Here is a 27,292-nt window from a genome sequence, read left to right as displayed (position 1 = left end):
ATTAGATAGGGCCTTGTCTTTAATGGCAAAAGACAGCACCATAGTTTCTTTTTCCTTTCTCTTTTTTTCACCAGCACTATAACGTGTTATTCACAGTGACTATACACAGACTTGTAGCATCTAACTATATTCATGTTGATTGTATTTATATTGATTATCCTCTACTATATTGAATGACATTTTAAGTGGTCTCAGGGAGCTTATTTTCAGGAATTTGCATGTGAGTATTTCATGAACTAACCCTCACTTTCTAACATATACAGACTTTAACATGCAGTATTAGATTTCTCTACAGCACGGAGCACTGGAACAGGCAGATGGCTGCCAAGAGCCCTAAGGAGGCTCTGCTCTCGGCTCTAAAAGGCCCGAGTGAAGTCCCACTGCCTCTCAGTCTGCACCCTTTCTGGCTAGGATTTTGGTTACAGGTAGTGTTACAGATAGAGTGGTGTCACTCCATCTGTATTTTGGAAGTGAAGCTTGCTACCACATTTCCCTTAGAAGAAAGAGAGATTTTAGTGGCCTTTAAAACCTCATTTGTCATTAGCAGGACAAATATTTTATTTCTTAGGCAAGTCTGTCATGGTGGCTCTAGGATCCAGGTGCAGTAGAGAAATTTTTTTATTTTAAAATTTGAAAAGTGGAGCAAGACCACTAACAATATCAACGGTTGGTGAGGCTCTGGAGGAATTCTCTAATGCTGATGGGAGTGTAAGTTGGTACCACCACTTTAGAAAACTGGCACTATCTGTTAAAGCTGAATGTGTGCATTTTCTGTAACCTGGAAGAAAAGTGGAAAATAACGTGATACATTAGTGTTCTCATTCTCCAGAATGAGCAAGTAATGACATCTTATCTTTTTTTGCTTCAGATTTTTTTAATAAAAGAAATAAACTACAGTTAAGGTTGACATCTTTATCTCCCATCCCCACTCCATCCCTGGAAAGCCATCTTCTCTTGGATTTGGAATGCACTCTAGAAGTCTGTGTTTTATTCTTTTACTACAAATAAGTGTCAGTAAGCAAATATAGTACTGTTTTTTTTTAATTGTACAAAGGTCACCATCCTGAACCAATCATCCCCGCTCTTGGCTTTTTCACTCGCCATTACAGTTTTGAGATGGATCCACGTTAACTTCTTTATCTGCTCACCTACTGCTGAACATTCAGGTTGTTTCCTTACACGTTTGGTACATGTCCCTGTGTGTTCAGGATCACACGAGGTGGTGTCAGTTGTTCTCCAAAGCAGTTGTTCCCTTTACCTTCCCGCCAGCAGTGTAGGCACGAGGCTCCATATTTCTCTACGTCCCAGCCGACAGGAAAGCCCCTCCCCAGACAACCCTGGGAACCGGAGGTAGAGTTTTAGTAACTGATGGAGAGGTCTCATCGTAACCTGTACCTTGTCCTGGCCTGTTGCAGATGGCATGAATGAAAGGGCCCTAAAGCTGGAAAGGGATTTCAATTGCCCACAGTGTCACGGTTGGTTTTCTTAGGGGGAGGGGTTAGACAATAGGGGAGGAAGACACATTGACCTTTCTGAGCATTTACTGTATGCTAGGCAGCTTATAATGTAGCATCTCGTTTACTTCACACCCTTGGGGGTAAGTAGATGAAGAAACAGGATAAATGACTTGCCCAAGGTCACCCGACCAACCACCCAGTGGCAGAGGCAGGATTGCCTCTGGATTGCCTCAGGATTGGTCACCAGGGTGACCAATTTTCCTTGTTTATAATTAAAATTTGTATTTACGGTCCTTGAGCCCATCAAGAATATTTCTTAGACATAAAGCTTTTTTTTGAAACTAGCCAAGTATTTTTTTTTTGCTGAGGAAGATTCACCCTGAGCTAACATCTGTTGCCAATCTTCCTCTTTTTGTATGTGAGCCGCCATCACAGCATGGCCACTGATAGATGAGTGGTATAGGTCCACGCCTGGGAACCAAACCCAGGCTGCCAAAGCAGAGCGCTCCAAACTTAAGCCCTAGGCCACTGGGGCTGGCCCTAGCAAAGTATTCTTAAATTTATTATGTGTTAAAATATGTCTTTGAAAAAATGGGTGTGGAGCATGTAAACCTGCTGTTTAATCACTAGATGGCACCAGCTCGGAAGGAGATATCGCCTGTGGGGTACATTTTAATGTCAAAAAAAAACTCACATAATTGCCTTCCCTATATTTACTATCAACACTCTGTAATCTGTGGTAAATTGTAATTTTATCCTGTTTTATGAATCATTCATACCTCCCTTACAGTAAACAGTTGTCAAAACTAGTAAGATAAGGAAATAGACCAACCCTCATCAGGCAATTTGGGTATAAGTCATGCCTCTCTCTGTGCTTCAGGGCAGTTTGGGCAAACATCTTCCTGTGAGGTGCGCCCCCGCTCAGAAATGGCCTAACAAATAGGAAGCAAGTCTGATTTTGAGCAGTTTTCTTTTTTTTTTTTTAAAGATTTTATTTATTTATTTATTTTCCCCCCAAAGCCCCAGTAGATAGTTGTATGTCATAGCTGCACATCCTTCTAGTTGCCGTATGTGGGACGTGGCCTCAGCATGGCCGGAGAAGCGGTGCGTCAGTGCGCGCCCGGGATCCGAACCCGGGCCGCCAGCAGCGGAGCGCGCGCACTTAACCGCTAAGCCACGGGGCCCGCCCTTGAGCAGTTTTCTTGTTGGTGTTCCCGAGAGTAAGGCTGGAGGGGAAGTGGGGTGCGTGAATTTGGGGTCAGTTCAGGCGATGCTGGAGCCCAGTGGACAGCAGTGCCGTGGGCACTCAGAGACCTGAGTTCAAGTCCCAGCTTCTCTGCCTCCCAGATATAGGACCTGGGGGGGTCAGATAACCTCTCTGCGCCTCAGGTTCTTCATCCTGTAAAGCTTGGAGCTAAGGAGGAGACTGTCTTTGGGTAGGTAAATAATTCAGCATCAATTTACTGAGCACCTAAGGAGTACCAGGCATTGTGCTAGGTGCTGAGGAATTGGTGTGATTAAGACAGAGTCTGGGGGCCAGTCCGGTGGAGCAAGCGGTTAAGTGCGCGCCCTCTGCTGCGGCGTCCCGGGGTTCGCCAGTTCGGCCCGGGCACGCACCGACGCACTGCTTGTCAGGCCATGCTGTGGCGGTGTCCCATATAAAGTGGAGGAAGATGGGCACGGATGTTAGCCCAGGGCCAGTCTTCCTCAGCAAAAAGAGGAGGATTGGCAGATGTTAGCTCAGGGCCGATCTTCCTCTCACACACACAAAAAAAGACAGAGTCCGGAGTCACACAATTAATAGTTGATCAGTTACAATTATGATAAATGTTACGGGGAGGGTACAGGATGGCGTGAGGCCATATGGCGGGGACCTACCCTGTTCTGAGAGGCCTGCTGGCAGTGACAGCAAAGGGGTGAGGAGGAGTCATAGCCTGCTTTCTTCTCCCCTATGAGGTCACTTCATCTCTCTGCCTGACACCTTTGTAGGTTCATTCTTTATCCTTTGAACTTTAGTAATGTCACCAGAATTAATCGTGATGCTTATTATTTTTGTCCTGAAATTTAGTTTATAATTTAATTCTGCAGATACAGATTTTCATCTCCCTTTTTTATCTTCAGGGACTATTTCCTCCTCTATTTTATTTGATCTTTGACTAATTTTATCATCCATTTGTTCTGTTCTCCTTTGAGAACACGAGTGATGTGTTTGTTGGATCTGCTTTCTTTGTCTCTGTGTCTGTTATATTTTCTACAGTTATTTGTCCCTGTTTCTTCCCAGTGTCATTTCATGTAATTTTCTCCATGTGCCCCCCGCATCTCTGTCACTGTGTTCTCTCGCTTCTAGTATGGCATTCACCTCTGTATTGGTTTTGTTTTTCCTTTTGTTTTTTGTGTTCTGCCAATTTACTTTGCACATCCTTCTGTTGCCTTATTGCTTTCCTTGATCTCCTGTCTCTCTTCTCTGGGTTCTTTACGTCAGTCTGTGCTGTCTGTGGTTTTTTGAGAGTATAGAGGCTGGATTCTGGGCAATAAAGGCGGGCTCTGCCTAAGTGTCTCCTCCGTGGGAATGACTACTTCTCCTGGGCCCATCCTCTCAGTGCACCTGTCGGGGTCCCTGTGGACTTTGTAACTGTGATACTTTGGGATTTGGAGAGCATCTGCCTGCCTGAGGTCTGAGGAGGTTTGGCAGCAGTTAGCATTCTCCCTCTGCTCCACATTCTGTAGATTTGGTAACTATTTTCTCCAGTTTGTGTTTGGGAATTGTAGCCATTGACTAAGCTTTCTTTTTCTTTTTTTTTTTCTTCCCATTCTTTTGATTGATTTCAGTGGGTTTTAAGGGAGGAGAGTGTAGTCTAAGTGCCTTGTCACCATTTTCAAATAGAAATCACCAGTAGGATGTTACTGAAGCTCTTCTGTCATGCGTTCTTGCTATTGTTGTGTTTGTGGATTTGCAGAGCATCTTGTCGTAAAATATCATTTATTCATTCATTTGTTCATTTATTCATCCAACCAACTGCCGGCAAACCAATATTTGAGTGTCTGCCATATGCTTGGATGGAGACCCAGACAGGAGGCATTCATGGAAGGGTAAACCGTTTCTCTCTAGAAACTTCTGGAGGCCAAGGAATAGTGGAAATTCTTTTGCTGCTGCTGTTGAGGATTAGGAATGTCCCCTTTCTCTCACCACAGTTTTTAATTTTTAATTTCTTTAAAATTTTCTTTTTGTTATACAGGTAACACATGAGTACACACTTATAAAAACTTTTGATATTGCCCAAAGAGCAGAAGCCCTCCCTAAAACCCTGCTGATCCTGTTCTAGTCCTGCGCTCTCTCCAGGAGAAGCCTCTGTTGTCAGTTTAATTTCTGTATCAGTTTTTTGGCTGCAAATGATGCAATAGACAAACATAAGGCTTAAATAATAGACATTTAACTTTCTCACATACCGTAGTCAAGAGGTAGGAGATTCTACAGTTATTTCAGCTGCTCGTCAGAGGCTGGTGCCTCAGATTCCCTCGGCCTCCTTTTCATGGTCACAAGTGGGTGCGGCAGGTCCCGGTCTCAAAGCAGAAAGGAAGAAGTGGGGCCAGGTCTTTCTTATCAGGCTGTGCTGTGTTTATTAGGGAGAAGGTTTTGTCCTGGAGGCCTCCCAGCAGGAGGCTCGTTGGTCACCTGCCCATCCTTGGGCCAATGCTGGCTGAGGGTTGCCATGATTCGTAGGATTCAAGGAATCATTGCCGTGATTCAAGAGGATTACCGTGATTCATACCCAAGGGCTGAGCCCATCTGCCCCAGAGAAAATCAGGGTTCTCTCAGCAAGGTGGAAAGGGGGCACCGACTGCGAGTGGGCAATACAGCCGCGCCAGCCGTGGCCTGCCTCCTGCAATCTCTCTGTCTGCATTTCCATAGAAACATCATGTGCAGATAGAAATATCGACTGTTAGTTTATGTGCGTGTGGATTATTGACTCGGCTCTACCACGAGAGCACCTCTGTGTGACCTTGACCCCCGCTGGTAGCAGTAGAAGGCCAGGATAGCAGGTAAGGCACCAAGCCGTCCCTCCAGCCAGTTTGCAGAAGCCACCGAGAGCGAGTGAGCTCTGCCGTCTTCCAGCGTTGGGCTCCTCCATGCAGCAGGGGAGGAGGCGTGGATTCACAAACGCGTCATCTGTTTACCCCAATGTACGGGGTCAGGGGTGGTCCGGCATGTTGTTGACCCACAGAGGTCCCACTTCAGTCCCGAGCGGCCCCCTACCTTACAAATCAAAACTGCCCCTTCCAGAGTTAGTCTGGTTCACTGCACATTCTTACCACACTCTTGTCTGGACTTTACCCTGAGAGGGAGCCACCTGGGCCCTTCTGTTGTTCCACCTCTGGTGACTGTATAATACATTTGGGGCGGGGTTCTTATTTTAGCATCATTGATATGAGGAGAGGCATCTGGAAGGTACTCATGCGGTTCTGGGCTGGACCCTGTGCGTCATTAGGGTTAATGACTGCTGCATCTTACGTGCATCTCACGGCCACAGTCACAAGAATCTGGATGCTGCAGCTTCCTTGCTATTCTGTCAGGTTTTCCAATATCTTGCTTTCATCTCCAACTAATAGAAGACTTCTGACATCACAGATGCATTTTGTGTTTTTGAATTTTGTATGCATGAAATAGTAGAACACGTCATTCTTTTGCATCTCACTACATTGTTACATGTGTACAAATTTTAAATTACTGGGCTGCCTCAGAGATATTGCGGGTTCGGTTCCAGACCACTGCAATAAAGCAAATATCGCAGTGAAGTGAGTCACAGGAATTTTTTGGCTTCTCAGTGCATATAAAATTTATGTTTACACTGTACTGTGGTCTGTTAAGTGTGCAATAGCATTATGTCTAAAAGAACAATGTACATACCTTAATCAAAAAATACATCATTGCTAAAAACTGCTAACCATCACCTGAGCCTTCCGCAGGTTGTAATCTTTTTGCTGGTGGAGGGTCTTGTAAAAAATGCAATACCTTCAATGCACAATAAAGTGAAGCACGATGAAACGTGGTGTGCCTGTAGATCTTTCTGCAAATTGAATGTTTGGTCACTATAATGTAAACCTCTTTGTCTCTAAGAATGGGTTTTACCTTAATGTCTATTTTGTCGAACATTCTCCATCTTTCTTTCGTTTGGTATTTGCATGGTCTAATTTTTTCCATCCTTTAATTTCAACGTTTCCATATCCTTTGTTCAGATGTGTCTTATAAATATAGATTTTTAAAACAAGTTTACTGATAATACCACACTATTCATCCACTTAAAGTATACAATTCAACGCAGCCTGCAGTTTTTCTTAACTGGGTTTGACAAACTTCAACTTTATCTTTTTCCTGGACCATTAGTCCTTTTATATTTAATGTATATAAGAGTAGATCTGAGTTTAAATTTGCCATCTTACTTTATTTTTCCTATTTGTCCTATTATTCTCTTTCTTTTTTTTTCTCTCCCTTTCTTTTGGATTGATGATTTTTTCAGTTCTATTTCTTTCCCTTTACTAGTTTGCAACTTGCACTGGTTTTGTTTCCTAATAATTACCCTAGACTCTAGCCTGTACGTTTTACTCTTTAAAATCGGAGTTAGTGTACCACCAGGAAGAGGTGAAGGGGCCCAGGACAGGTGCTGCTGACAGACGAGGGCAAGGCTGTTCCTGGCACCCCGCATGTCAGTGCTTCTGCCTGCCCTCCTTCAAGACCCAGACAAGTTTTGTTTTAGTTCCTGAGGTAATTTTCACAATCAGAAGTATTGGGTAGTTTAAAAAAATGTTTTAAATTAGAGTGTTTTTAGAATATTGTTACAAATTCTTTAGGCTTATTCATCAATGTATTAAATCTATCCAAAAGGTACATAAACCATGAGTGTACAGCTCAGTGGATTTTTACAAAGTAACCACCACCCAGATTAAAAAAGAAAAAACAACATTGTTACTAGTACCCAGAAGTCCCCTTCTGTGACAGAGATGAGGTCACTACTTTCCCCAGAGTTAACTACTGCCCTGACTCCAGATTATATCCAAGATTAGATCTTAGGCAAAACTAATCTAAGGTTATTTTCTATTCTAAAGATTCTGTGAATTTAATCATAGAGTATATATTCTCTGGAGTTTTCGAGAGTCTTCTGTGTGTGTAACAGCAGTTGGTTCTTATTGCTGTATAATATCCCATTGTACAACTGTATCATCCAATTATTTATTCATTTTACTGATGGTGGATATTTGGTTGTTTCCAATTTGGGGCTGTTAGGAATGGTGCTGCTATGAGCATTTGTGTATATATGTATATATTTCTGGTGGGCATATTCTGAGGAGTGGTTGTATATATAATCATAGGGCATATGTATGATCATCCTTAGTACTGGTAGATACTGCCAAACAATTTTTTGTAATGGGGTATCTTTATGATGGTATGTGAGTCCTCTTAGCATTTTCACATTTCCCTGATAATAGTGAGTAGCTTAATATATCTTTGATAAGGAGAACAAGGCAGTTGGTTCCTAGGAGGTAAAAATAAAGAGGTCATTTCTTTTTTCTTTCTTCAAATGATGAGTAGAGTGGGAGACCTGTCTGCCACTCCCGAGCTGGGCCACCTTGGAGCCCTGTACCCAGAGCCTGGTGGGCCTCATGGCCTTAGCTCTTGGCTCTGAAATGCCCCCTCTCCTGGGCATCTTGCTGGTCAGTGTCACCACCTCCCTGCCAGCCTTGGGGATGGCCCTTCCATTGCCCACAGCACAGCTAAGCCAAGCTGATCACGTAAGCAAGATTTTACTGAAGAATCAGGATAGCAGAAGGAAAGCCAACCCAGAGAGTGCCAGTCGCAGCTTATCATACAAGACGTGGTTCCCTGCTCTTTCCCTTGACAGCCTCTGACCCCGCGACCCCGCCTCCCAGAGCCCTGCCAGTGGGACTGTCTCCTGCTCATTGGGGTAGTCCCATTCCTGGCCCACATGTCTGTAAGGGACAGCTCTGCAGCCCGGCCACCATTCATGATACGTACATAGGAGGTGCTCACTAACAGTGAAGGGAGGGCTCCATTCCATCAGGAAACGACATCTTCAGTGGACTCACATAGCCAGCAAATGTAACGGACCTCAGTCCCAAATTGTTGCCTGGATGAGAGTGCTCACAGGGCAGCTCAGCCGCTCTTGTCCCAAGTGGGGATGAAGAACACAGCAGCAGTACCAGGGTGGGGGTATTGGGAGCTGTGCAGAGCAGGCCAGAGGCAGCCCCTTTTCCTGTGTCGGTCCCTGGCAGGGGTGGGGAAGGAAAGCTACCCAGCTGCATGGGTGGGATGTGAAGTTCTCGATGGCCTAGGCGTAATGTGCATGGCGTTGCCTTTACCACTGGGCAGGGGGACCTGAGGGACCTGAGGTTGCATCCAGCCCTGTCAGGTGTCGTCTCTTGTGTCTTAGAGAGGGGGACAGCAGTGGAGAAGGTATGGAATGAGACATTTGAGTCTGTTGTGAGGAAATTTGACACAGATAGCATTTATCACGTTTGTTCCTTTGTCTTTTGTGAAAAGGTTCAATTGTCACATGAGGTGGACAGTGAAGATGAGGGAAATATTTCTGAGCAAGATGGGTTTCCAGGCTCACCTCTTAGACCACAGCGTACACAAGAAAAAGGTAAAAAAAAATTTTTTTTTAACATAAAAGCATTTTATGGCAATAAATAATGGCTAATTTGGGGGAACATATAGCCATCGGATCTCCATCCTGTGGTTTCATGATTATAAGTAGGAATATTCCTGAGTTTTGTTTTCACTAGTGATAAGTTATTCCACGGTCAATTGCCTGGATGGTAGGTTGTCTTTAAAGTACGAGGTGCTCACTGTGAGCATTTTGTCAGCCGTCAGCTGTGACAGGACACCTGGGGAGGAGGGTGATGGCCTGGGCTCTGCAGCTGCACACACTCTTCCCCTCGGTTCCCAGAGTCTGGTGCTGCACGGGGCCGGCGCACAGTGGGCTCCACGGAGTGAAGGCGAGAGGCATCTGTCTTGTTCACCATGCCATCTCCAGCACCTGGGGCAGGGCCGGGCCACAGTGCACTGTCACTGAAGGTTTGTCGGGTGAATGAGTGCATGGACGTGTTATAATACAGCTCTGTAACTGTATGACCAGCCGTCTTCGCATACTTGGTTTGGCGCAGTGAGAATTCAGCGCATTATAGCAAAGGTAGGGAACATTTTTCAGTCTCCTAAGAGGCAGCTGATGTTGAGAAGAGAGAAAGAGAGCCTGGCGTACAGTGGGCACCAGTAACTGCTTCATCAGGACCCTCAGAGTTGTTTGGCCTCGGGGAGACTCTGTATAAACCATTTCACAAGGTGACTGATTGGAAAACAGAATGACAGCCTAGTAATACCTGGGCCAGAAAACACCAGTTGGTTAGGTGGCATATGTTATCCCTGTAGGGAAATCTATGTGAATATTAAATTCATGTAAAAAGTGTATCTCTTCTTTAATTATAGAAGTAATATTTTCTCACTGTAAAGAAAAAAAAGCTGAAATGCAGAAATATATAAAGTTAAATACACATAATTATAGTCCCCTAGTTAAGTAATTTTAACAATTCAGATTGTGTATACATTACTTTGTTACCTGCCCTTTTTTTTTTTTATCTTACGACACATCCTGAATATCTCCCTGTGGTCATACATGTTCATCCGTTTTCTGATGTTGTGTTGCCTGCTCCCTGATGCATCATATATCAGTCAGAATCCAATCAGGAGACAGAGCACATGGTGATTTGAACAGGGGCAGTTTAATATAAAGAATTAGTAACTGTAACAGCATTGCCCACTAAGGCGTGGAGAGAAGTCTAAAGAACATAGAGGGAACGGCCGCTCCCTCTACAGTTGACATAGAGCACCCAGGGGAAGAAGCACGTTTGGAGGATCACCAAGGCCGAGAGGCAGACGTTGGAGAGGGTGCAGCTGGGGCCCCCTGGCTGGTGAAGTCATCTGAGGTGTTGTGCTCACAGAACTTGCTGGGAAGCTGCCCTCTCCAGGGAAGGCCAGGAGAAGGCACCCATGGGGAAGTGCTGCTGGCTGCCTAGAAAAAGGGAAGGAGGGAGGAAGACAGCACTGGAATGAGGAAGCCTAGCCCCTTCCTCCTCCAGCGTCTATCCAGCGCCCTCTACTGACGAGGCTTATTGTGCCACCTGGCAAGGTAGAAGTACTGTGACACAAGCAGGCAGTGAAGGTGGGTCTGGGGCCGAGAGGCAGTGATAACTGGCACACTTGGTGACATGAACTTGGAGCACAGGTGGTGGGACGGAGCGCAGCTCCTGCAGTGGTTTTTGGGTTGTGGTGGGCTTTAAAAACCTCTGGGCACTTATGACAAGGGCCCTACCCCCACCCCACATCCTAATTCAGTGGCTCAAGGCTGGGGCCCAGATGTCTGTGTTTTTGGGGGAGGGGCTTTTTTTTCTTTTGGTGAAGAGGATTAGCCCTGAGCTAACATTCGTGCCAGTCTTCCTCTATTTTGTATGTGGAACACTGCCACAGCATGGCTGATGAGTGGAGTAGGTCCACGCCTGGGATCTGAACCCACAAACCCAGGCTGCTGAAGCAGAGTGTGTGGAACTTGAACCACTCGGCCATGGGGCTGGGCCCCCTAGAGGTCTGTGTTTTTAACAAGCACCTTGGAGAGTGTGATGGGGGTGATCCTTGGACAACACGTCAGAAACCCTGGCTTTCAGTGGTTTGGTTCTCGACTCATTTCCGGCTGATGAGAGGCCTGGCTAAGCTACTTAACCCACTTCTGTCAGTCTGAGGGCGCCTCTCATCACATTATCATAAGGATTAAATTCCGTCACACGTGTGGAGCGCAGTGCCTTCCATAACTGCTGGCTGATCATTCTTCTCTAAAGGCTGAAGCCATTAGCTCTGCGAGCCTGATGCCCCACTCCACGCTCTAGCAACACCCCACCAAGAAAACCAGATGCTGAAGTCCTTGGTCGAGGTTCCAATCCCTTGGTCAGGACTGCCGAATTCTCACTCATGGACGTCGGCCCCCTCCCTTCTTTGCTCCTGATAGTGCCCTCTCCCAACGCTTTCTCTTTCTCTTCCACAGCCAAATTTGTCAAAACTCAGATCTCTGCACCCCGTCTCCCTCCTCTCATCTGACAATGTCTCCTCCACCCACCCTGGTCTGGTTCTGCCTCCATTGCTCCCGGAGACCAGTGACCTGCATATGGGGGGTGGTGTATCTGGCTTGTCCGGAGCGCCCCCCACAGGTGATTGCTCCTGCTGTCTCACAGTACTCTCTCCCTGGGCTTCAGGACACCTCGCTCTCGCCGTTTCCCCCCGCTCTGGGGCCCCTCTCCATCTCCTATGCCAGCTCACCTTCTTCCGCCTGGCCATTAAATGCTGGGCTTTCCCAAGGCCCAGTCTAGGCCCTTCTCTCTACTCTTGTAAGCACTCACACCTGCCCTCCTGCTTCCAGTACCACTTATTGTGTGTTACACCCAGGTTTCTTCTCCTAGCTCATATAGCCCCGTTTAGCCAGCTGCCTGCTATTTCATTCCATCCATTCGTTCACCCAGCCCGCAGATATATGTATACATATGGAGTGCCCACGAGGTTTTGGCACCGTGGTAACAGCCAGAGCAATCTTTCCAAAACACTCATCTGGTAGTGTCCCCGCCCGCCCCCGTGCACCCTTACAGCCTTTTACCTGCATCTCTTCAGTGGCTCCCCGGCAACACCTGCCGGGCCTGCCCCTGCTGACCATTCTCCAGCCGCTCAGGTGTTCTTTTATTTCCTTGACTGCATGATGTTCTGTCCTGCCCCTGGGTCTTTGTACATGCTTTTCTCCCTCCCCACCGTCTAATATCTGTTATATATGGACATGTGAAAGGGGGTGGGACGTGGGGTTGTGTGTATGTTTGACTCTTTATTTGTTCAGAAATCTCTGAAAGAAAGCATACCCAACTGATAACCATGGTTACCTCTTGGAAGGTTCAGAGGATTGTGGTCATGAGACCGTTTTGATTTATCTGTATTATTAGAATTTTTGACAGAAGAATGTGTTCATGTCGTGTGAATTTTCTTTCTATAAAGATTGGGATAGTATCTAGCATGGCATTTCAAATGCAGTGTGTCTGATATAGGAGACCTTTGTGGTGATTTTAGTGATTTGTACCACCTGCCCCTACAGACTGTAGAAATGAGAAGGGTGAGGACTCTGGAAATCTCTTTGAGAAATGATAAATGAGAAAACAGGAAATAAAATATATACACAGAGCCAAGTGAACTGCATATACATTAAGTACCAAAGTGAACTTGGGGTGATGTAAATTCTGAGTTTAGTCGCCATCAGGTTCTTTTTCTGAAAAGTTGATGACTAAGATAAAATAGAGATCATGGGGTCCGGCCAGTGGCATAGTGGTTAAGTTTGTATGCTCTGCTTCCGTGGCCCGGAGTTTGCAGGTTCGGATCCTGGATGTGGACCTGCGCACAGCTTATCAAGCCACAGTGTGGTGGTGTCCCATGTAAAGTAGAGGAAGATGGGCACAGATGCTCAGGGACAGTCTTCCTCACCAAAAAAAAATAGAGATCATTATTTATTTTCTTTGGCAAAATAGGTAAATTTCCCTTTAAAAATTTTTTATTATGATAATTTTCAAATATGTGCAAAAGTAGGGAGAATAGTAAAATGAACTCCCGTGTACCCATCATGCACCTTCTGTCAGCATTTCTCCATTGTTCTTCATTTAGTCCCCTGCCCCGCCCCAACCTTGTTTTGAGAAGAATTTAAGGCAGACAGAAGATTCCACTAAATATGGAAGGCAGTGGATCTGATGTAGCATTGAAGGATACCAAATCAAGACTCTTGTATAAGAGTTATTGAGAATGTAAATTCTTTCTTTTTGTATCGGTTTAAACATTTGCTCATCAGAAATTTATTCAGTACCTACTGTGTGCCAGAGATGATGGAGCCATAGGCCCCTCCATTCATATTCCAGAGGCGGGGGAGGACGTGCAGGTGGTGCAGTGCGGTCTGGGTGCTGAGGCGGGCCCTGGAGGCGCGTTCAAAGACCCGGAGAGCAGTTAATGTTGTCTGCCCCTTGAAGAAGGCAGCAGAAAGAGGTTTCATTAGGCTGCCCTCAGAAGGACCGGCTAGGATTTCATCAGATGCCCATCCAGGCTGCCCCAGAACACTTGATCGAAAGCAGTTGGTTAAAAATAGTGGATCAAGATGACTTTTTGGGGGCCGGCCCGGTGGTGTAGTGGTGAAGTGCGCGTGCTCCGCTGCTGGCAGCCTGGGTTCAGATCCCAGGCATGCACCAATGCACCGCTTGTCAGGCCGTACTGTGGCGGCGTCCCATAAAAAGTAGAGGAAGATGGGCACAGATGTTAACCCAGGGCCAGTCCTCCTCAGCAAAAAGAGGAGGATTGGCATTGTTAGCTTGGGGCTGATCTTCACTAAATAAATAAAAAAGATGACATTTTGGTCAAGAATAAGCTCTTCAGTGATGAGTTGTTCAAATATTGGTAATTGTAGTGAACCAGGAAGTAGATTTACAATCTTGTATGTATCTTTAAGCATTTTTTTTCCTGTTTTTCTGAACTGTATAGGTTTTTTTTCTATTTTTTGCACATTTGTTTCTAATTTATTTTCAGCCAGTTATTTCTGCTCTGCAAATTAATTGTGGAAAGTTAAAAGCAACCCGGATATTCAACTTTTCACCGCCACACAGGCTACAGGCAAACTGGGGCCCAAGATCACCCTCCTTATGGAGTTCCTTAATTACAAATGTGTGTTGGTCAATTGGAAATGAAGACCTGGGCGAGCTGTGTCCTCCTCTGTCTCGTCGAGGCGTTTCGCTTCAGGGACAGCTACTTTTCTGACCGAGTCGATGCTACTTCCAGGCAGGGTGGGCAAAGAGGAGGCAAGCCCTAGTGCCTTTGGGGATGGCGGGTGGGACGCACGTGGAGAGAGCGCGGGATGGGCACTGTTGGAAAGGCGGGGCTCAGAGTCACTGTGGAGTTTGGCCTTGGTTCTGCAATCCCGTGAGCCACTGAAGGTGCTCGGGAGTGAGCGGCATGGAGAGAGGTGAGGAGCTGAGTCAGGCTCGCTGCCTGGCTCTGGGACCAGCTGGCCACGTGACCTTGCGAAGGCTGTCCCGCCTGCCCCGGGCTTTGTTTAGCTCATCTGTAGAACGTGAGTTCCTATGATTGTACTCTTCTGAGCTGTCAAAAGTTTTAAAAAGTTTTCTCTCTTTTTTTTTTAATCAGACGGTAAACATTCTGTTCTGAATTTAAAGGTAAGTCTAGTTTTTTAAAAACTGTTTTTATCAATATATTTATTATTATTTCCACCATAATTTTTAAGCAAGTTTTGTGCATTGTGGGGGGAAAAACTTCCCTTAAGAGTTCTTTCCCATCGAATGTTTCTTTTTGAATACTTTAAAAACATGAAGAAGCATTGCAAACATAGAAACAGTTCTGACTTAAGTGTTTAATTGTGCAATGTCATGGGAATTTAAAAATTAAACATTTCTCAGTAAAGTTAATGTATAACCTTATCTACTTTTACAGCAGAAATTAGAAACTTAATATCAGACTGATCTGTAATGGAAAAATTAACAAAAGTTCAAAGCCTTCCCTTTCCTCTAAGTTTTGGGTTGAAAAGCTGGATCTTGCATTCTTTTCTTATTCTTTTCATGCTTCTCTGCAGTCTGTGGGGTCTTTTGCATATCCTAAGGAGAAAAGACCTGGTCAGAGCTTGCTTTGTGCATCTCTGCTCAGCACCTGGAACCATGTCACAGGCTGTTGAATGTGACCTGGTGGCCTGTCACTCCTGGGACCTGCATGTAAAGACAGTGATTGAACCCAGAGGGAAAAAGGCGGGAAGACAGCTCAGACAGGACTCGCTGCTTGTGTCAGTCCACTTTAGAAGACGCTACAACTCCTAATTCATTCCTCTCGTGTTTTTTCTTCCCTAGGATGGAAAACCACCATTATGTGAAAAACCTCCCCCCTCCCCAGGTAGTTTCCTTTTGAATTGCATTATGATTGAGAAGCTTATAGTTCTGTAAAATAAATCAGAATCATTGCATCTAAAATAAAGGTCACTTTGTTTCCTATCAAGGCCTTGCCTCTGTCCCATTCCTGGACTTCGGAAGAGGCAGCAATTGTTGAACCTCCACTTTTGCCTCAAGAGAGGGTCCAAACACTCAAAGACTGGGTGGTGGCTGTGTGTCCCCGTGGGTGTGCTCAGATCCCTGGTGGGTGAGCATGGAGGAGATGGGCCTGTGGAATGGGCATGTGCAGATGAGGGCTCTGCTCAGGCACTGGGAGCCCAGCTTGAGGTTCAGAAATGCTTTCTGGGGTACTCTCTCCTCCACAGTTTGAGGAGCTTCATAGCTTCCATGGTGGGTTAAGCCTGTCCCCCATGTGGGACTGATTTCACGTTCACCCGTTCTGTCTTGGCGTTCTGGTGCTATACTGTGGGAGATGGCTGGGCCTCCAGCTTCCGCCCACAGGCCCATTCATCCTTGTATGTGTTCTGCTACTCAGCCCATCCTTTGAACTTATGTTATTAATCATAATGCTCATTTCCACGATTTCCATGAGGTATTGACAAGTGTTTCTCTGAGAATCTTAACTATACTCATTCCAAAATCTGGTAGTTTGTGCAGGAGCCACTCTCTCCTGTTCTTTGACTTTGGTGCTTCTCTGAACTCAGATACTTGATGGTTCTTGGTGGTGTGCCCACCTTGGTCCTTGAGAGGCCCTGGTGGTCTGCCTGGGCTTGCTGTATCTGCTTACTGCAGGCTGCTCAAAGGGGGAAACCAGCCAGGCTGCCAGCATACAGCCTGTCTCCAGTGACTGACGGGGACAGGCAGGGTATGTGGCCAGCCAGGGGCTGTGGGGCCCTTCTTCCTCCTAGGTTTCTCCAGCCCCCTGGGCCTGCCCTGCCTCTCTGACCTCAGGGCCTGTGTGCTGCCTGGCAAGGGGCATGCATCTCTGCTGTGGCCTGTCTGGCCCTGGGGGGCTGAGCGCTTGCTACTCCCATCTGGTGCCTAAGTGGACACGTCATCAGTCATTTCTAGGCCACTTCATGTCCCACTACCTGCCAGGGCAAGGCATGTCCCTGGAAGCACTCCCTCCTTTTCTAGCTGACCTCTCCTGGCATATTTTAGGCCCCACGTTCCATCTTCAGTCTAGTCTCAACTGTTTTCTTTCTGAGATTCGTCATGGTTCCCTCTTGTTCTCAGTGCAGTTGTGGATTCCCTCATTTCTTAGCCTTTCCTTTCGTGTTCTAGGATAGGATATGCGTGTATCTGGGGTTGGGGGAGGCTATCTGGAGCCCCTGGCCCCCTCCCTAGCCCTCGCCTGCCCCCTGGGGCGTGGCCAGATCCGCTCTCTGGAGCCACCAGCCCTCCGCCCTTGTCTGCCCACAGAAGCTCTGCTTGGGCTTCCCCCCCACCCCCCGTGGAGGCGTGCCCTGGCCAGGAGCCCATTGTCGTTCTTGTCTCCTTTGACCTCCCTGAGCACATCTCCCTGTGGAACGTTGCTCCTTGTTTTTCTGCAACCTTTCTTCTTGTTCCCTCTTAGAATCCTTTGTGGCCTCTGCTTTCTCCTCTCCCTGGGGCCCTCAGGTACTGCCCACCTGCTGCTGGCTCCTCGGCCTCTCCAGCTGAGTGCCCTCAGAGCTTTGTGCCTGTGTCCTAATCTGAGCTTACCTCCCCACACACTTGTGCTCTGTGTCTGCCTGAGTGTCTTCCCAACCGCAGATCTTGGGGCTCATCCTTGACTTGACCCTCCCTCACTGCCCACACCCAGTCAGCCGTTGAGCCCTGTCAGATTTTAGTCCCTGAATCCTTCTCTCATATGTCCCTTCCTCTCTGTCCCCACTCTAGGGCTGCCCCTCAGAGCCTTCAGATGGCCTCTGTGCCTCTGGGCTGGGCCTCGTTCCAGTTCACTTTCTTTACTGCTGGCCTGAGGGATTCGTCTGAGATTAGAGCCTCTTCATGTTTACACCTCTGCCTAAAAGCCTTTCTGGCTCCTGGTGGCCTGCAGGATAAAACTTCACTCTGCGTGTTATGATATGCAGGGGCCTCCCCGCTGTCACTTCTCCTCCTGTCGCCCCCTGGACTCTCATCAGACAGCTCACTCTGTTCTGTACAGGCCACTGTCTTTCCAGGGACCGAAGAACGTGGCATGAGGCCTGACATGAAGTAGTTGCTCACATGGTTTTTCAAATAAAGTCTCGTATAGTTTTGATGTAAAATTGTAAATGTCAATTAATACTTTAAAGCTTTCTCCCTATATCTTTTCAGATGTAACTGGTAGAAAACGTCAAAGATGTATAGAAATAACCAAAGAAAAGCTTGAGGAATTAAAAGAAGAAAATTTGCGTCTAAACAATGCAAATCAAACCCTTACTCTTGAACTTAACATAATAAAACAAGCAATGAAAGAACTACAATTAAAACTTAAGAAAATGGAAAAAGAAAAAGGAAAGCTGAAAGAGGCTGAGAAAGCATCCTCTCAGGAAGGTGGGGACAGCTACACAGTTCTTTTCTTAAAGGAACAGACTTCACTCATTTTCTTATTTATTTTGAGAGTTAATATTTTATGTTGTAATATTTGTTAATATTAATGTTGATATTTTGTATTATAATATTTAAGCTTCTTTCATTATATCCTTAAACTTGACATTTGATTTCATGTGCTATATCATTATTATTGTTATGCTAAAGAAATTCCAGTACTTTTTCTGGAACTTGATGCTTAGCAAAGTAACTTACATATATTTCATGTAGTTTTTATCCCTATGAGCAACATATAAAAGTGCCTCTTTCACCCCATACTTACCAATGATGAGGATTATATTTTCTTTGCTAATTTGATAGGGGAAAAAAGAAATCCCATTTTAATTTGTATTTCTCTTATTATCGATGAACTTGAATATTTTTTTCATATCTTTGCAGGTTTTTTCTCTTTTATAGATTTTCCCACTTTAAATTGAGATACTTGGCTTTTTCTTATTGATTTGTAGGAGTTCTTTACATATTAAGGATTTTAGCCCTTGTCATGTATGTAATATTTTCTCAATGTGTTGATAATTCAACTAAATCTATAGGATATTTTTCTTTCATGACTTACGCCCTGGGTTTCAAGTCCTTTGTACCTCTAAGGTTATATAAATATTCACTAATGTTTTCTCTCTACATTTATCTATTTGTATAAGACTAATATTATGGCCTTAACAAAGGTGATGTAGTTTTCTTCATATAGACCCTGCATATTTCTTATCTTAGGCACATTTGTATCTAGATACTTTATATTATTTGTGCTGTTGCTTTATGGGATCAATTTTGTTATGTTTTCTAATAGGACTTTGCTATTATGTGGGAAGTTATTAGTTCTAATAATTTTTTCATTTACTGGGTATGATTTGCAAGGCAAATATTTATATATTATTGGAAACAATGACTTTTCCTTTTGTAGGGGAGGAAGACATTTCCTCTACCCATTCTAGGTCCTTCCGGCTGGGCTATGAATTAAATTGACATGAGACAGAATAACAAGAGAAAATCAAACAAGACTTTATAACATGTATACATGGGAAAGACCCAGGAGAAACTGGGTAACTCGCCAAAATGGCAGAAGCTCTCACCTTATATACTGTCTTCAGCTGAGGACAAAGGAGGATATTGGGGGTGAGGGGAGTCTGTTATGGGAGATTACCAGAAAAGCACAGTAAAAAGAGTAAGGTTATTATGCAGATTTAAGTCCTCGCCTTCCGCATTGATAAGAGTTTCTAGAGATAAGTTCATCCTCCCTTCTCCCTGGTACAGAGAGGGAGATACCTTTACAAATGGAGATTTCCCTTACAAATGTAAATCTCTCTTACAAAGGATAACTTCTATTTTTATTTGGTTTTCAGAGCTTTTCCTGTGTCTGTAGTTTTTAAAAGTAACCAGCCCAAAATAATCCTCATGCCAGAGACAGATTTTGGGGTGGCCAATTCTGATCCCCCACACTTTCCAATCTAAAATTTTTATTTTACCTTAATTATACATGCAAAAACTTCCAAAACAGTGTTGACGATTCAATGTTAAAAAATTTAATAACTTTTATTCATTTATACCTATGTATCTGTCATTCACTGCCTCTGTGAGCCTAAAAGGGAAAAAAAGGGCAGATGATTAGCACTTTATATAAAATCTTAATCAATTTGATACAAGTTCTTATAGTATAATATTAATTTTTTTCCAGTAGTTGCTGTGCCTGAATTACTTTATCTAAGAAAACAAGCTCAAGATCTGGTGGATGAAAATGATGGGTTGAAAATGACTGTCCATCATTTGAATGTAGAACTGAGTAGATATCAAACAAAGTTCAGGCCTTTATCCAAGGAAGAGGTAATGTTTCCGATTAAGAAAAATCAGTTTTCAGATGTTTTAAGCTTTTCTGTTGAATTGATTTCCAATCCTGAGGGGGTTCATATTTATTGTAATTTGGTATAAAAAAGATACATACAAAGCACAGTCTTTCTTGGGACCTTGCTGTTTTCTTCTCTCCCTCCCTCCCTCTTTTCCCCCCTCCCTCCCTTCCTTCCTTCCCTCCTTTCTCATAACAGGCAATAAAGGCTCTTTGTAAAAATATTGGGATAATACGGAAGTTTATATAAAGTAAAAGATGAAAATCCATGTCAGCTGCTCCATTCTCAGTCCTGTTCCTCAAGTTTACAGCTGTGGTTTGTCAGTGCACAAATTTTAAAAAGAAAGCAGACTAGTTTTTATGGGCCCCCAAATCACCTAGCTCTGATGGCCAATGGAGCTTGTATTCATGAGTCCCACACAGGACTACAGCAAACAAAGAAGCAGTTTTTAAACGGGCGCAGGAGCACACCCAGCCCCCACCCCACCGAGGCTGAACACCTGTGCTCAGCACAGGGAGCAGACAAAAACGACCATCTCCCACTTTTTCCCTGGAAGGAGTTTAACTACGTACTTTCCCAGCTGCTGCCTGCGAGTCTGGCTTCTAATCAACCTGCATCTAGGTGCTGACTGCAGTCCCCCTCGTTGGGACACTGGCGGGTCCTGGTACACCCTCAACTACCGGGAGCCACTGAGCACAAGGACAGTGGCTGGGACGGTCACAGAGGTTTGAGGGGTAGCCAGGAGCTTGGGCCCAGCTGATTGATGAGATTCATCTCCTGTAAGAGACCATTCTGCCAAGACTGGGAGAGGTGGCTGTTTCATCTAATGCTCAGAAACCAACACACAGGGTCAAGGAAAATGAAGAAAAAAGGGAGTGTATTCTGAACAAAAGAACAAAACAAATCTCCAGAAGCCAGTCTGAATGAAATGGAGATAAGTGATTTACTCAATAAAGTAAGCTTAATAGAGAGTTCACAATAGCAGTCATAGAGATGTTCCCCAAGGTCAGGAAAGCAGTGCATGAACAAGTGAGAATTTCAATAAAGAGGCAGAAAATATTAAAAAGTACCCAGCAGAAATCACCAAGTTAAAGAATGCAATAACTGAACTGAAAAATTCAATAGAGGGGTTCCACAGCAGGCTTGAGCAGGTGGAAGAAGGGATCAGTGAGCTCAAAGACAGGGCAGTGGAGTTTATCCAGTCAGAGGAGCAAAAGAAGCAGGAATGAGAAAGAGCGAAGAGAGCCTAGGGGATTTGTGGAGCAACGTCAGGTAGACTAATACACGCATCATAGAGGTCTCAGAAGGAGAAGCGAGAAAGGGACAGAATGCTTATTCAAAGAAATAATGGCTGAAAACTTCCCTAACCTAGGGAAAGAACATTCAGATCCAGGAATTTTGAAGAGACCCACACCAGACGCATTACCGTTGAACTGTCAACAGTTAAAAACAGGAGAGAATCTTAAAAGCAGCAAGAGAAACAAAATTTTTTACATATAAGGGAACTCCCGTAAGACTGTAAGTGGATTTTTCAGCAGAAACTTTGCAGGCCACAAGGGAGTAGGATGATATATTTAAAGTGCTGAGAGAAAAAAATCTGCCAACCAAGAATACTTTACCTAGTAAAGTTGTCCTTCAGAATTGAAAGAGAGAAAAAGTGTTTCCCAGACAAACAAAACCTGAAGGAGTTCATCACTAGCAGACTGGCCTTACAAGAAATGTTAAGGGAAGTTCTTCAAGCTGAAAAGAAAGGGCACTAATTAGTAACAAAATCATATGAAAGTATAAAACTCACTTCTAAAGGTAAATATATAATTAAATTCAACATACTCTAATATTGTAATGGTGGTAGGTAAATCACTTATAACTCTAGTATGAAGGTTGAAGATAAAAGCATTCAAAATAACTGCAGTAATTGGTTAATGGATATACAGTATAAAAAGATGTAAGTTGTGACATCAAAAACAAATATGTGTGGGGGTGTAAAAATGTAGAGCTTTTGTATGTGCTCAGAGTTAAGTTGTTATCAGCTTAAAATAGACCAATATAACTATAAGATATTTTACTTAACCTTCATGGTAATTACAAAGCAAAAACCTATAGTAGATACGCAAAAGAGAAAGAGAAAGGAATCAAAGCACACCACTACAGCAAATTATCAAATCAGAGAGGAAGAGAGTAAGAGAAGAGGAAAGGAACAAAGGGAGTACAAAACAGCCAGCAAACGAACAAAGTGGCGATAATGTGTCCATACCTATGAATAATTACTTTAAATGAAGGGGCTAAATTCTTCAGTCAAAAGACGGAGTGGCAGAATGGGTAAAAAAACAAGACCCAACTATATGCTGCCTACAGAAGATTCACTTCAGCTGTAAGGACACACAAAGACCGAAAGTGAGGGGATGGGAAAAGATATTCCATGCACATGGAAGCCAAAAGAAAGCAGGGGTAGCTATACTTATATCAGACAAAATAGACTTTAAGCCAAAACTGTAATGAGAAACAAAGAAGGTTATTATATAATGATTAGAGAGTCAGTTCATCAAAAGAGTATAACAATTGTAAACATTTATGCACCCAGCCTCAGAGCACCTGAATATAAAAAGCAAATATTAACTGAAGAGAGAAATAGACAGCAATAATAGTAGGGGACTTTAGTACCCCACTTTCAACAACAGATAGATCATCCAGACAGAAAATCAATAAGGCGCTATTGGACTTAAACTACATGTTAGAGCAGAGGGACCTAACAGATGTATACAGAACTTCCCATCCAGCAGCAGCAGAATACACTTTGTTCTCAAGTAAACAGGGAACGTTCTCCAGGATAGATCATATGTTAGGCCACAAAACGAGTCTTAATAAATTTAAGAAGATTGGAATCATATCAAGCATCTTTTCTGACCACAATGTATAAAACTGGAGATCAATTGCAAGAAGAAAACTGGGAAACTCACAGATGTGTGGAGATTGAGCAACATGCTTCTGAACAGCCAGTGGGTTAGGGAGGAAATCCAAAGAGAAATCAAAACATACTTTGACACAAAGGAAAAATGGAAGCACAACATACCAAAAGTTATGGGCTGCAGCAAGAGCAGTTCCAAGGGGGAAGTTGATAGCAATAAACAACCAACATTAAGAAAACAGAAAAATCTCAAACAACCTAAGTTTATACCTCAAGGAACTACAAAAAGAAGAACCTTGGAAATAAGCCCAAAGTTAGTAGAAGGAATAAAATAAAAATCAGAGTGGAAATAAATGAAATGAAAAAGGCAATAGAATACATCAATGAAACTAAGAATTGGTTTTTTGAAAAGATAAAATTAACCAACCTTTAGCTAGACTAAGAAAAAAAAAAGACTCGATAAAATTAGAGATGAAAGAGGAGACGCTACAACAAGACAAAAATACTAAGGATCATAAGAAACTACTGTGAACAATCATAAGCCAAAAAATTAGATAACCTAGAAGAAATGGATAAATTTCTAGAAACCTACAACCTACCAAGACTGAATCATAAAGAAATAGAAAATCTGAACAGAGCAGTTACTAGTAAGGAGATTGAATCAGTAATCAAAAACCTCCTAACGAAGAAAGGTCCAAGACCAGACGGCTTCACTGGTGAGTTCTGCCAAACGTTTTAATCTTTCTCAAATTCTTCAAAAAAATTGAAGAGAAGGAACACTTCCAAACTCATTTTACAAAACCAGCGTTACCCTGATGCCAAAGCCAGACAAGAACACTACAAGAAAAGAAAATTACAGTCCAATATCCCTGATGAACAGAGATGCAAAAATCCTTAACAAAATATTAGCAGACTGAATTCAACAGTACATTAAAAGGACCATACACCACAATCAAGCGTGATTTATTCCTGGGATGCAAGAATGGTTCAACATATGCAAATCAGTAAATGTGATACACCACATTAAATGAAGAATAAAAATCATATGATCATCTCAGTAGATGCAGAAAAAGCATTTGACAACATTCAGCATCCTTTCATGATAAAAACTCAATGGGGTATAGAAGGAACATATGTCAACATAATAAAAGCCATATATGACAAGCTCACAGCTAACATCATACTCAACAGCGAAAAGGTGAAAGCCTTTCCTCTAAAATCAGAAATAGGACAAGGATGCCCATTCTCACCATGTTTATTCAACATAATACTGGAAGTCCTAGCCAGAGCAGTTAGGCAAGAAAAAGATGTAAAAGGCATGCAAATCGGAAAGGAAGAAGTATGACATGATGCTATGCTGATGACATGATATTATATTATAGAAAACCCTAAAGACTCCACCAAAAAACCGTTAGAACTAATAAACAAATTCAGTAAAGTTGCAAGATACAAAATCAATATACAAAAATAAGTTGTGTTTCTATATGCTAACAACAGACTATTGGAAAGAGATATTAAGAAAACAATCCCATTTACAATAGCATCAAAAAGAATAAAATACTTAGGAATAAATTTAACTAAAGAGATGAAAGATCTGTATATGGAAAACTATCAAACATTGATGAAAGAAATTGAAGACACAAATAAATGGAAAGATATTCCATTTGTCATGGATTGGAAGAATTAATATTGTTAAAATGTCCATACTACCCAAAGTGATCTACAGATTCAGTGCAATCCCTAACAAAATCCCAATGGCATTTTTAACAGAAATAGATAAAACAATCCTAAAATGCATATGGAATCACAAAAGACCCTGACTAGCCAAAGCAATCTTGAGAAAATACCAAACTGGAGGCATCACACCTGCTGATTTCAAACTGTATTACAAAGCTACAGTAATCAAAACAGTATGGTATTGGCATAAAAACAGACACATAGATCAGTGGAACAGAGTAGAGAGCCAAGAAATAAACCCATGTATATATGGTCAATTTATTTTTGATAAAGGAGCCAAGAATATACGATGGAGAGAGGAGAGTCTCTTCAATAACCCATGTTGGGAAAATTGGATATCCTCATGCAGAAGAATTAAACTGAACCCCTGTCTTACACCATAGACAAAAATCAACTCAAAATGGATTAGGAACTTGAACATAAGACCTGAAACCATAAAACTCTTTGACATTGGCCTTGGCAATGATTCTTTGGATTTGACACCAAAAGCAAAGGCAACAAAAGCAAAAATAAACAAATGGGACTACACCAAAATAAAAATCTTCTACACAGCAAAGTTAACTATGAACAAAATGGAAAGGCACTCTATGAAATGGGAGAGAATATTTGCAAACCACATATCTGATGATATCTAAAATATACAAGGAACTCATACAACTCAATAGCACAAAAACAAATAACCCAATTTTAAAATTGGACAAAGGACCTGAGTAGACTTTTTTCCAAAGAAGACATATAAATGGCCAACCACATACATGAAAAGGAGCTTAGCATTACGAATCATCAGGGAAATGCAAATCAAAACCACAGAGAGAGATGACGTCACACCTGTAAGCATGTTTATTATCAAAAAGACAAACAAATGCTGGTGAGGGTATGGAGAAAAGGGAACCCTTGTGCATTGCAGGTGAGAATATGAATTGGTTCAGCTACTATGGAAAACAGTATGGTAGTTCCTCAGGAAATTAAAAGTAGAACTACCATATGATTTAGCAATCCCACTTCTGAAGGAACTGAAATCACTATCTGGAAAAGATGTCTGTACTGCCCTGTTCATTGCAGCATTACTCACATTACCTAATGTATGGGAGCAACCTATGTGTCCATTGACCAATGAATGAATAAAGAAAATGTGAGATATATATGATTTATGATATATAAATGATTTATGATATATGTGTATAGATGATTTGCATTTATATTATATATGTATATACAAAATGGGATATTATTCAGCCTTTAAAAATAAGGTAATCCTGCCATTTGTGACAACATGGATGAAGCTGGAGGGTGTTATACTTGGTGAAATAAGGCAGACAAAGCAAGACAAATATTGAATAGTATTACTTCATGTGGAACCTAAAAAAAAAAGTTAAACTCATAGAAAATGGGCAAAAAGAGGCAAAATTTGAAGATAATCTGTAGATTAGAATATAGTATTGTATCGATGATTTCTTGATCTTCATGTTAGTACTATGGTTAAGTAAATGAATGTTTTTGTTTCTAGGAAATATATACTGAAGTATTTAGAATAAAAAGGGCATAATATCTGCAAATTACTCAAACATTTCAGAAGAAATTTTTCTCATATGTATACAAACATGCATATATACATACATATAGATGCATAGATTGCATCGTCTAGATTAGGAATATCTATGGCTTGAAATTTCAGAGGAAGTGTAGTTTCATTTGTCTTCACTATTTGTTTTGTTCTTAGAGTTTAAATATTGAAGGCCTCCCGTCAAAGGGCCCTGCACCGCCCTGGTTGGTAAGTGAAAGTTGTGTAATTTCAGGCCCATGTTTTCTGGGCTATATTTGAATAGCTAATAAAAACTATTCCAAATTAAGTGTATTTTATTACCTTTTAAAAAATTTGCTGATTGTGTTTAGGTGTAAGAAATAAATATATTAACCTTTTTTATTCCATTTTGTTCAGTTGGATATAAAGTACCTGTCACCCTTGTTGCTGGCTTATGAAGACAGAATGAAAGAGAAGGACGAGCTCAATGCCTCCCTCCAGGTAGGCTGGCAAATCTCTCAGGAGAGAAAAGGTTTATAAAAAATAAGGTAGGCTGGCAAATCTCTCAGGAGAGAAAAGGTTTATAAAAAATAAGACCGATTCAAACTTGGAAGAAACATTTGAAGGTAGGTATGCGCAACACCTAGTAGGTACTTAAATGTTTGTTAAAGGAAGGGAAGGAGGGGGGACAGGGTGGACAAAGGAAGGCAGAAAGAAGGCAGAAGGTAGGCAGGGGAGTGGGTGATGAGTGGGGCGGGGGACGTGGGCAGGGATAGATGGGGGAGGGATGAGGAACGGGGCAGTGCTGCATTGGAAACCGTGGTTTCCCAGACAGGCAGCCCCGCGTGGGCTGGGATCTTGGGGTGCAGAGAAGGCCGCAGTGGGAGGCGCCTTTCCTGGTGCTCTGTAGCTGCAAACGCTGTTAGAAGGGACATTTGGGCAGACGGGAAGGTAGCAGGACAGGGATGTTCTAGGCAGAATTCTAGGAATTCTAGGAAGAGCTAACCTCTGGGAAGTCCAGTTATGGAGCTGTTGGAAGCAGTGAGGTTTTTATTCATTTCTGCCTTGTTCAACTCTGTTTCATGGGAATGGCTCCTGGCAGTAGAGCTCATTATAATTATACAGGAGACCAAGGCTGTGCGGGTGTTGAAGACAAGTCCCGTGCCCTTCCGTGCTGCATACCTCTGTTCCTCATTTAATTGGCCAAAGAGATCTCTGAAATTGGAAGGATCCAGAG

At 43.0% G+C, this 27,292-nt stretch overlaps 1 protein-coding gene across 3 annotated transcripts in view; it reads left to right on the top strand.

Annotated features, from left to right (window-relative positions):
* CEP89 (centrosomal protein 89) overlaps positions 1 to 27,292 on the top strand; it is a 75,025-nt gene that overhangs the window by 11,380 nt on the left and 36,353 nt on the right. For 2 of the 3 annotated variants that reach the window (XM_058529082.1, XM_058529084.1), the window contains exons 5-11: positions 9,013 to 9,115; positions 14,731 to 14,759; positions 15,441 to 15,483; positions 17,781 to 17,999; positions 19,726 to 19,871; positions 26,254 to 26,304; positions 26,473 to 26,556. In XM_058529082.1, the coding sequence (XP_058385065.1) occupies positions 9,013 to 9,115; positions 14,731 to 14,759; positions 15,441 to 15,483; positions 17,781 to 17,999; positions 19,726 to 19,871; positions 26,254 to 26,304; positions 26,473 to 26,556 (675 nt within the window). The remainder of the gene's footprint in view (positions 1 to 9,012; positions 9,116 to 14,730; positions 14,760 to 15,440; positions 15,484 to 17,780; positions 18,000 to 19,725; positions 19,872 to 26,253; positions 26,305 to 26,472; positions 26,557 to 27,292) is intronic. The other variant, XM_058529083.1, reaches the window with a different exon arrangement.

Source organism: Diceros bicornis, chromosome 34 (genome assembly GCF_020826845.1).
Source record: "Diceros bicornis minor isolate mBicDic1 chromosome 34, mDicBic1.mat.cur, whole genome shotgun sequence".
Classification (NCBI taxonomy): domain Eukaryota; kingdom Metazoa; phylum Chordata; class Mammalia; order Perissodactyla; family Rhinocerotidae; genus Diceros; species Diceros bicornis.
This window is presented reverse-complemented; position numbering and strand designations above follow the sequence as displayed.